Raw genomic sequence first — 10,915 nt, forward strand, 5'->3', positions numbered from 1 at the left:
TATTTGATACTTCATACAGTATTAGAGGGTAAAACATCAAAGTATCTCCTGTACAGACCACTGAAGATTGTCCACAATGTTGCTGTAAATCTCAGTCATTGTCCAAAGTGCCTTCGGTCAATTGAAGGCTGAAGTGAACTGAATTCCATGCAAGTTAATTTAAATGCTTGCTATGCAGAATCACTCTTTACATCTCAGAGAATCAACACACAGTCCAGCTGCTTCAGAGCAGCAGGAACCTCCAGGCCTCTGTTTCAGCTCTTCAGAGACCGCTCCACATAACAGGGTTAACAATGAATCCAAAAAAGCCTAACGGATCCATTCAAAATCCTTTGAGTGGGTTTCTATTAATGTGACTCCATTGCCCAAGTCAATATAGCACAAGTATGTGCTTCAAGTTTACTGTGCGTCACTCCAGTGTGATGCCTGAGTTGATAGGGAGCTTTGCTCAGAGCAAAGAGTGTTAAGTTCTAGTCATTCACTTCATCTTCTCTCCAAGAATGCGATGGCTTTCTCCATTTGGAGTTTACAGTGCATCCATTCTTCATCCTGATAGTCCTTCCTCATGGCTGGAAGTTAACAGTCGACCATCTTGATATTGAATTGTGATCTAAGCTTGAATAATCAGATGTACTGTAATGTGCCTGCAGTCAGGAACTGCCTGAGACTGAAGTGTTCTCAGTTCAGACACAGGTCAAATATTAATTGCCAATAATACTTTGTGTTGGTTTTTTCATTATTTTCAATTTGTTTCACCTGTCATGTTATTATCCGGGTCATGTGACTGCCTCCCATTGGCTGTTGCTATTATATAGGTGAGGCCACACCCATGTTGTCCGTGTTTAAAGCCCTGAAGAAGACCTACAGTGGTCGAAACATGTTGGCTTTTTTAATGATTTAGCCACTACAATAAAGGCTTTTTAAGTATTTTCTTTCTCGTGGTTATATTTTTATATTTGGAGTGCCTGGACTGTCCTTTTGTTTGTAGCACTCTTTTTTTCCTGTGATTGTCCTAACTTTCTGATACTCGCTGTATTGTCCCATGTGGTAAACTCCAGCCATCTGGAGCAGGTTGTTTGTGAGTGCTATTTGTCCCAGGCCTGATCTAGGACTCTTCATACGTCCCATGAGGCGTCTTTTACACAGAGGATGCAGGTGGTCAGTTGTGATGAGTCTCAATAGAGCAGCTAATGGTGCAGAGGTCAGTAAGACGGTATAGCAGCCAAGAGAGCAGTGACTACAGACATGCAGTTTGGGAGCAAACTGTTAGTCTGTTTGCAAAAAAAAACCATTTCACTGGAGTTCAGGGTACATACAGTATCTACGGAAGGGGATTAGGGCCACATGAAAAATTTGAGTTCTGTGATTAAAGTCAGAATTCTGAGATTAAAATCAGAATTCTGAGTTTAAAGTCAGAATCCTGAGATTAAAGATAGAATTCTGAGTTTAAAGTCAGAATTGTAATAAAGTCAGAATTCTGAGAATAAAGTAATTATTCTGAGTTTAAAAATCATGACTCCCTCCTTCTGTATTCTGTAATCTCCTATTAGATTGTATAACTTACTTTGTATGTTGTCTGTCTTTGCATTTGAATTGAGATTCCCCTGATGAAGGCACCATGCTGAAACATGTAGGCTAGCCATATGAAAATAAAGGAGTGCCTTGGCTTCCATTTTTCAAGTGATTACAGACATGTTGATGTACCGGACTGAACTTAAAATCTTCATTTCATGTCAACGTTAAACTCTAATTCTTTGAAAGGAGCACTGAAGTGATTTGGTATTCTAGGGGGGAAAAGAGCTGTACAATATTGTCATTTTGTCACACACTGTAACCCCCCTGGCAGTGCATCAGACGCCCTAATTGGTGTTGATTTAATAGCCCCTTAATGTCACTTGAAGGTCTGGCAACAGCTGCGATTATAATTGCACGGTCCTAGTGGCTAGACCGGACTTCAGAGTACGCTGACCCCTCCGTCGCGCCTCGACACGGCGGCAAATGTGTGCGTGGAAGCGAGACTATGTCAAGGACATTAAGAGGCCGCTTGTGTGAATTCAAAAGGTCACGGGACAAGAGAGGGAAGACGCAAGGAGAAAATCCCCATCAGCTGGTTGTGTCTGAGAGAGAGACGGACGCCTAACCCCCGCGGAAAATAGATCTGACGACGGGTGCATCTGCCCAGGATTAGGCGGGTCAACGGGAGAGAGGAGGGCCTCCCTCGGTATAAAGCTACTGCAAACCAGGCGCTGGCTAAATGTACAGCTGCATTTCAAAAGAGAAGGGAGAAAAATTCAAATTAATTCTAGTGGAATAACAAAACACTGGCAGGGTAAATGTATTCCTGCTCAATCTTCCATGCAGCTGTCATTATCTGTGGGTTTCTTTGAGTCACGCAGCAGTGGGCTTACTAAGCAGATGCAAGTGAAAAGCAACATCATTTACATTTTACATTTCAGGCCTTTTTGCTGACGCTCTTAGCCAGAGCGAGGCACGAATGCAACAGTAGAATAAGCTTCAATTCCTATATCACCTAAATCAGAAACAACCAAAAATAAGGAGTGCAAAGGTCAATATTCCCGAGAATAAGAGCAAAACGCTAGGAAAATAGTAGGATAAAGGCGGGAGACAGGAGGGATTTCGTAAGAGAACATGAGAAATCTGTCTAGAAATCAATTTCAACAGTTTTGAGTGCTTCATGTGACAACGGTTTGAAATGAAAGGTCATCTTCTCTTTCTTCCCAGTCATCACAACGCAGCAGCCGCTCAGGAATGAGTGCGGGCCGGCGTCCGGCCGCCGAGGGCCGAACAATTGCTGCAACCGCTTTGCTAATCTGGTTTCCAAAAAGGAGAAACACAACAGGTGTGCAGGCATAAAAGATACAGTATTAATAAAACAAAACTGGCTTGCGGCAAGTTTGGGTTTGAATAAATCAAGATTTTGTGGCTTTAATTTGTGGGCAAGATAATCATGAAGATAATCAATAATCAGAACTGACATGAACACAGTGTTAAGACTGCAGGTAATTAATCAAACGATGGGTGCAAAAATATCTTGTCAGTGAAATCGGCAAAGCCCCGCATTCCCGAGTGGAATTTACCACCTGAAAGCTGATGTGAACGGTATTTTCAAGTGGGAAGCTCGCATCTATAGCGTCTTTCCCATATGATGTGAATGTAGCAACAGTGTGCAATGCAATATGGTTGATAATGGAGGACAGTGTGAGAGCGTCAGGCAGCGGATCTGCTTTCTGCACACCAACCACCGTCAAAACACAGAAGGGAATGTTTTACTGCAGACATATTAACTTCATACAGTGGTGTATTCCAAAATAAATACACAATGCCAAGAACAGTGATGGTTAGAGTTCACTGAGAGGTCTCTGAAGAAGACAAGGTCACACAGGAGACGCCCGAGGACGAGCCTCTGTCAGTCCTTCATGACGGACTTTGGGGCTGCCGCTCACTTTGCCTTCTTGTACTTCCTCATATGTGCCGCTATTGAACCGGAGATCTCTGTGTTTCTTTTGTTCTGTCCAAAATACTCCATGAACTCTCCGTCAGGACCCACCAGGTACATGATGATCGTGTGATCGACCTGAAGACGAAAGACAAAACACGAAGAGACTGAATTTAGACCCAGAGGCTTGTTATAAGGAACCGAATAAATCATTTTATTATTATTATCCTACATTATCCCTCCAGTATTATCGCATGCAGCATGAGTAACACTGGAGCCACTCACGATGTAGTCGTTGTCTTCATCCTTTGGCCCCTGACTGTAGTAAACTCTGTAGGCTCGGGAAACCTGCTCCACCTGAGCTGTGGTCCCTGTCAGGCCGATCAGCTTGGGGGAAAACTCTGGAAAATACATTGTGTGTCTATTAGACTCAAAGCGGGAGAAAACTAGGTACCTATTTATGGAGTGCTTTGTGGTTCAGTATCCAGAAATATATAAAATAGGATGAATAAAAACAAGAAACAAATCATTTTGACCATCCACAAAAATCCATAAATACATTTTTGAGTCACAAATGCAGATTTGACAATTTATATGTATGTAAAAAAATTGAATATGAAAACCTGTTGGACTGTTTTTTGTGATGATTTGTGATTGTGTACTTATTTGTGGACAGTCAATATTTGTGTTTCTTATTTTTTTAATTTGTATTCATCCTATCTTCTATAAATCTGAAGTGAACCACTATTCATCCATACCTATTAACATGAAGATACAGTTACATGCACATTTCGGTCCTCAGGTATTTGTACCTTTCACATACGCAGCCATGGCCTCTGGCGTGTCCCTGTCAGGATCGATGGTGATGAGGATGGGCGTCAGGTTCGGAAGAGACTTTATTTTGTCTGTGGGAAGCCATAAAAGTACAGGTAATGTGGTTAAACAGTGGCCCTTTACATTTAAATGCATTTTAAAAGTCATAATCCTCGCTGGAAACTGTTTACCTATTTCATCCACCACTTCAATCATTTTCTCTATTTCGTCCGGGCAGATGTCGGGACAGTGTGTAAATCCAAAATAGATGAGGACCCACTGGCCGAAAAAGTCCTCACTCTTGCTGGGTTTGTTGTTGTGATCGATGAGGGAGAACGGACCGCCAAGCGACGGCCGTCCTATCGACTTGTTCCTCTCTTTTTTAATCACTGGAAAACACAAACAAAAAGGCAAAGTAAAAGAGTAGAATAAGAGTTAGAGAATAAGGTCATTAGTCTTTCAGTCTTTGTCTCTTGATTCAGTGTAAAACTTCCAGGTCAACTTTGCTCGAGTCCCAAGTCAGTTTCAAGTCATGAGGTCTAAATATCAATTAACAAGTCAAGTCCAAGTCAAGTCCATGTCATTAATGTCAAGTCTCAAGTCTAAATGTAGAACAGTCAAGTCAGAACAAATCAAGAGTCCAGTATCAATTTAATATCTTAAAGAAAACTAAATATCTAGGACTTTTCAATGCAATATGGTTTTAATAGGATAAAAACTTGGTAAGAGCATCATGGGTTTGATTTCTATAATCAGTTTCAACTTCAGTAAATTAAATCATTCCATACAAATTCAGAAAACAGAATTTAAATTCAGTCGTCTGCTGGAACAAATCTCATCACTTTCAATCTAAGTCATTTACACAAACACAAGATCTCAAGTCAAGACTTTAGAAACCTTTTCAAGTCGTCAAAGTACAAGTCAGAGTCAAGTCCCAAGTCACCAGAACCCAAGTCAAGTCAAGTCTCAAGTCTTCTCTTCATGCATCAAGTCAAGACTCAAGCAATTAAAATTGAGACTTGAGTCTCCACCTCTGCTTTATTCGTATTCATTAATTCCAATTAACTTGATCCAACATGTACAGTACACTAACATGAAATTCTTACATTCCTCTTTTTCTCTCTTGAAGTACTTCATCCCTCCCAGCAGAGCGCCTCCAAGAGCAAATGTGATCGCTAAAGACTTCCAAGTCACAGGCTGTGGAGGAGAGAGAATGAAAAAACATGAAGCGGGTATAGAAATCTTTAGGTTTCAAGGCAGTTGCTGCTTTGTTCATCTAGACTAAAACCTCATGGTTGTGTTGAGGGAGATCATCTTCTAGATCATTACCATCATCATCAATAGTCAATAGTCAGCACACCTCATCTCTAAAGGAAGTAATATTTCATTATTTTGTGAAAGCCTTGAAATTGATTAAGAATAAGCATGCCCTAAAATTTAATACACTATTAAGTCAATGTGATTTCTCATGGGGAAAAAAAAGTCATGCCAAACCGGGAAGTTGGATCATTGTCACTTACCCCTGTTTTTTTCGACTTATCCCCAGATGAGGGCGGTGGAGGCACGGAGGAAAATGCTCTTGAGCAGCGCAGAGGCAGCAGCCATCGTGTTGCTCTGCAGGTTGAACACCAATTCACTTTCACCTGTTGATGAGAGGCCACGGTGAGAGCAGCTGCTAGCAGTGGGTCACAGCTAGACCAACACCGGGTGACAGACAGAACATTACTGACTTGGCTGTAAAATTCTCATCTGAACGTCACGCCAAATTCCATTCAAATATTTGGTAATTTGATGCGTCCTTGCTTGTCGGCATGTGACTCGACATCTTTCCCGAATCGTTAGGAGCCATTCTTCAATTCGGCATACATCCACGCCACCAAACAGTACTTATTTCACTAAAATTTCAACTGTCAATATTGGTTTGGCTCTTCTTCCGACAATATTCTTCCAGCAAAATAAAGCTACACCGTGGTGGGCCAAAGCGAACAGTGCGAACCAATTTCAAAGTTACAAATTTGTTGAAATAAGAGCTGCTTGGCTTGTTGTGCGTGCCAAATTGATAAGTGAAACATTAGTAAAAAAAAAAAAAAGTGGAATGCCACACTCCATTCATATATTTGTCAAAGTAATATGTCCTTGCTTGTCGGCAAGAGTAAATAGTTCAATGTGACTCGACATCTTTTCTGAATTGTTAAGACCCATTCTTCAATTCGGCATACATCTAAGATACCAAACAGAGCTTGTTTCATTAAAATTTCAACTTTAATATTGTTTTTTTTTGTTGATATAAGAGCTGATTGGTGGGTTGTATGTGTGCCGAATTTATAAGTGATTAACTATCATTCGTAAAAGGTCGCAAGCCATGTTTCACGAAGTGTCTTTTTCTGCCAATAGGCAAGGCATTATTAAATTGCCAAATTTCTGAATGAAGATTGGCCTGGCAACATCCCCACACCAGAAAACTGAGGGTGTCGGGTGCTAGCTTTGACCTACCAGACAGTGGACTCTTCGGGATGCGAGGTCTGTGTGTTTCGGCCCAGCCTCTCTCCGTAAAACACTGTGTGTAAACCTGACGGATTGGGCATTAGTGCATTTTTGCAAGACGTTACTGTTAAACAACCGACAGCCCAGTTTGTGATATAAAAGGCTCAGTGCCATGTTATTAGCTTGACAGCGCCGTGCCTGACAAGGAAGCGGTGTCAAGTTCACAAAACGTGAACAGTCAGTGAGGGGGGAAATACGGCATGCAAACACCTGATCTAGAATCAGTTTTTGTTTTTTTACACAACCTTCCTAATTCTCGCGATTCGTCCAAAGCCCCCACAAGCTGTTCTGAGACCAGTGTCCAGGCGCCACTGTACGGCTCTCAGTAAGCGGATGTGACGTTGCTCCAAGTCTTCTTCTGTCATCCTGTCAGTACCACGTGCTCTCTCCTGCCATCTAGCGAAGAGTCTTTGGAAGTAGGCCCTTGTTTGTTATATATAAAAAATAAATACCAATGTGCAATGTTAATGATTCAGTGAGTTTATTATAATATTTCACATTATTTTACACAAGTGCACTTCAGCTGACAGAGAATGAAGGTCTGGGCTCCTGCACCCAAACCATGGTCTATTTCTTCCATACAGACTTCAATGTAAAAAATCAACAACAGCACTCCTTCACCTCTATATGAAGTTCCACTTTAACTCCTAAACATGAAGAAGAGTTGTGAGTTAAAGGAAGAAGAAATACTTGATAATACTGGTACAACGCAGTTTTGTTGGTCATTCAAAAGACGTAGGCCTACAGCAGTGATCTTAGTGTTTATATTCTGATAATACTGCACAAGGTTGACTGACAAGCAGAGTTCTTGACCCATGATTATCAGTCAAAGGCCATAACAAGAGGAATGTTTACTGAGCCATTTCTCAAAATGGTTTATAAAGTGCTATAAAGTTGCTCCCTTGATTTACTCGACTAACTCACAAAACAGCCGAGGAACTGATATCTAAATAGCAGTTTTACAATGGGAAGGCCAGTTGGATCTCAGCTCCTTGTTGATGTAGTAGTAAAGCCAGGCGACAAAGGGGAAGACGGTGATGGCAACAGCTGTTGAAACTCTGAGCGTCCCAACAGGACTCCTGACAGAAAACAGCACAGTGAAGCATTAGAAGAACACAGAAACCCTGCATATTTACTTGTTAAATTGTCCAATAATACGGTGGCCAAGAGAGCCCAACATGTTGGGAATTCAAAAACAGATTGGTGCATGTGTTTTCTGAAATTTGCAACACGTTTTTGAATGCGTAGCGTGTTGGTCTCTCTCAGCCACCGTACAATAAAGTAGGCCTATCCTAAATGGGTTTTGGTCACATCTTAAAGGAATAGTTCACCCAAAAATGAAAATTCTGTCATCATCTACTCACCCTCATGCCAAATGAAACACAGGTGAAATTTGTTAGTCCATATAACACACAGGGAGGCTGCCAGCACAACTTCGTAGCAGCCTTCTCCAAAATAACTGAAGTCAATGGGGACCAGTTCTTTAGAGTTCCAAAAAAAAAAAAAGCCAAACAATCACATTGTGAATAGAAAGACCTATACACCATTATTTGTTGCAAGTCAATCAGCTGTAGTTAAGATTTGCACTAAATTATGTAAATGTAGGTCTTTTCGGAACTCTGAAGAACTGGTCCCCACTGACTTCAGTTGTTTTGAAGAAGGCTGCTATGGAGTTGTGCTGCACCCTCCTTGTGTGTTATATGGACAAACTTCACCTGTGTTTCAACTGGCATGAGGGTGAGTAGATGATGACAGAATTTTCATTTTTGGGTGAACTATTCCTTTAACTTTACCTTCCAGAGTGACGACACAGCAGAAGCCAAACAACCGTCAACATGAGACCAGAAAACTCTCTAGGAAAAAACAACATGACAAACGCACATTTTAGGATTTCTGTCTTAACCCCTTCTGCTTACAAACACATATGCTCATTGTATTTAGACATTTTTAAAATTTTGATTTTAGGAATTTTGCTGACACTGTTATTCAGAGCGACTTACAGTAGTGCAACAGTAGAATAAGCTTCAGTCCCTTTAGGTTACACCAGTAGCAACCAATGAGTGCAAAGGTCACGGCTATACTGCCTTGACAACAGATGTAATGAAATATTCCTCTGAGCTTAGAATGATCATGAGAACCAGAGAGCTCAGGAGAGAGGCTGGAAGTACTTTTTCAAAATTTACACACATTTTGCCATGTCATTTAGGTGCAATAAAATTAGCCAAAAAATAACATTTTGCACTATGTTTTTGTCTTGTTTATTGTACTGTGTTGTCTGTTGTTTATTGTCTTGTATTTTTTTTCACCGGGGGCCGGGAGGAACGCCATTTTGTTCCTCTATATATTGTCCTTTATATACAGGTGGGATGACAATAAAGTTGATCTTATCTTATCTCTTATCAAATGCTCCTCCAAGTCTTCAACCCTGCCGGTGCCACCGGTGGGTCCATTATTACAAATGCATGTTGCGTGGTCAAGCTTTGTTCAAACCCAGACAAGTTGATTTTAAATTCTAGTCAAGACCCCAAGGTTTCCACAGATACCAAACATGTCAGGCTGAATTACAGGGTAATTTGTATAAAATGACGCACAAGACATCTGGATTTTTTCCATTTGAAGTGTCTTGGGTTTGAATATTTCACTCAATATAAACAGCTATAGTTTCAATGAAGTGTTGAAATGAGCAGATATAGAAGATGTGACATTCTCATACAGTATGGAAAATTGTTTTTTTTCTAACTTGGAAGCTAGTTAAGGGGAAATTTTAGAGTTCAAGGAGTTAAGTGCTTTTCTAAGGCAGATCCATAGAAATAACGGTGAGTCCACAACACTGTCCAGCTCTCAAACACCTGATGAAGGCCCAGTTAAAGGGGTTTTTACAGCACTGCATAAAAACAGTTCAACAGTAACAGTAACTCTACCTGCCCTCCTCCTGTTGGAAGATATCTGTAATTCGGCCTTTATAAAGTGTCCATCCCAGCATGCAGATGACAGCGCTGGAAATCATCACATGGAGATCAGCCAGTCTCCTCCAGGGCAAAGACTCTGTGGAACCAGAGAGAGATCAAACCAGACCAGATCAAGCAGTGACACGTGTCTAGTCTATAACTCCGGATCAAACTGTGCTCCAATTCTGTTTGAATTTCCCATCTGTTTTATTACTGCTGCTTTACTGAGCTGTACAGACATGATGCAGCCACTTGATGGCGCTATCAGCACTGGAAATTTACACTCAGGCAGCCTGTAAAAATGTCTCAATGGAGAAAAAACAGGAAAAATACAATTTGTCAAAGACACAGGACCTCTAGCAAACGTATTGGGAACATGTTATTTTTAATAAGCCTTTTTGCAAAGATTGATACGTCTAAACGTGTAAGAACCAAATGGATCTCTCTACCTGTCACATGAGGTTTCAGGCCAATAAATAAACAGAGAGCTGCAGGAACACCATAACCAACCTGTAACAAAAAAACGATATGAGCAACAAAATAATGAAAAAATAATACAATTTAAATATATATAACTGTGAACTTACCATCCATAACCCTGCATCGGGATCATTGATCTAAAACAAAGTACAAACTTAGGTTAATGATTAAAATGTTAAGGATAAGGAAGCCAAAAAATAAAGAATAAAGAGAAAACACTCACCTGCACATACGTTGCAAGAGCGAAGAACAGAGACATGAACAGATTGCACACTTGCCAAACAACAAAAAGCCATGTTTTGGTTTTCTTCTCTGTACAAACTTCCCCCATTGCAGTTTTGGATTGGCTTTTCACTGTCACTTCCCCGCCCGGGCATGCGGGACGCAAAGACGTCAGAAAGCAGGCGAACACGCCCGGTCCTTCCCCTTTGCTAAAACAGAGAAGGTGCGCTCGATATGGACTACGCCAACCCCCGAAGTCGTGCGGTTTCCTGTCACGAATTCCCCAAATAGACACACATTAGGACACGGACTTCCAGTGGATAAGATTTTGTCCCAGAAACCCCCCACAATGGGAAGGTTTTAGCTGTTGTTGATCTACTGAATTGTATACTGCACTGTGCGCAGGGAGATAAACATATTATTAGAATAGTCTTTCTTATACGTCTCTAAT

At 41.0% G+C, this 10,915-nt stretch overlaps 2 protein-coding genes across 2 annotated transcripts; both read right to left on the reverse strand.

Moving 5' to 3' along the window:
* Positions 1–2,951: 2,951 nt before the first annotated feature.
* Positions 2,952–6,978, reverse strand: sco1 (synthesis of cytochrome C oxidase 1). Its single transcript, XM_071896142.2, has 7 exons — positions 6,764–6,978; positions 5,791–5,913; positions 5,377–5,467; positions 4,462–4,659; positions 4,270–4,362; positions 3,743–3,858; positions 2,952–3,595 (listed from the first exon to the last, which is right to left on the reverse strand). The coding sequence occupies exons 1-7, from the start codon at positions 6,926–6,928 to the stop codon at positions 3,461–3,463; spliced, it is 921 nt and encodes a 306-aa protein (XP_071752243.1). The 5' UTR covers positions 6,929–6,978; the 3' UTR covers positions 2,952–3,460.
* A 300-nt stretch (positions 6,979–7,278) lies between these two features.
* On the reverse strand, positions 7,279–10,609 carry tmem220 (transmembrane protein 220). The gene is made up of 6 exons (XM_071896154.2): positions 10,466–10,609; positions 10,350–10,379; positions 10,212–10,272; positions 9,736–9,859; positions 8,608–8,667; positions 7,279–7,893 (listed from the first exon to the last, which is right to left on the reverse strand). The coding sequence occupies exons 1-6, from the start codon at positions 10,571–10,573 to the stop codon at positions 7,761–7,763; spliced, it is 516 nt and encodes a 171-aa protein (XP_071752255.1). The 5' UTR covers positions 10,574–10,609; the 3' UTR covers positions 7,279–7,760.
* Positions 10,610–10,915: the final 306 nt, after the last annotated feature.

The sequence above is a fragment of the Centroberyx gerrardi genome, chromosome 7 (genome assembly GCF_048128805.1).
Source record: "Centroberyx gerrardi isolate f3 chromosome 7, fCenGer3.hap1.cur.20231027, whole genome shotgun sequence".
NCBI classification, from domain to species: Eukaryota; Metazoa; Chordata; class Actinopteri; order Beryciformes; family Berycidae; genus Centroberyx; species Centroberyx gerrardi.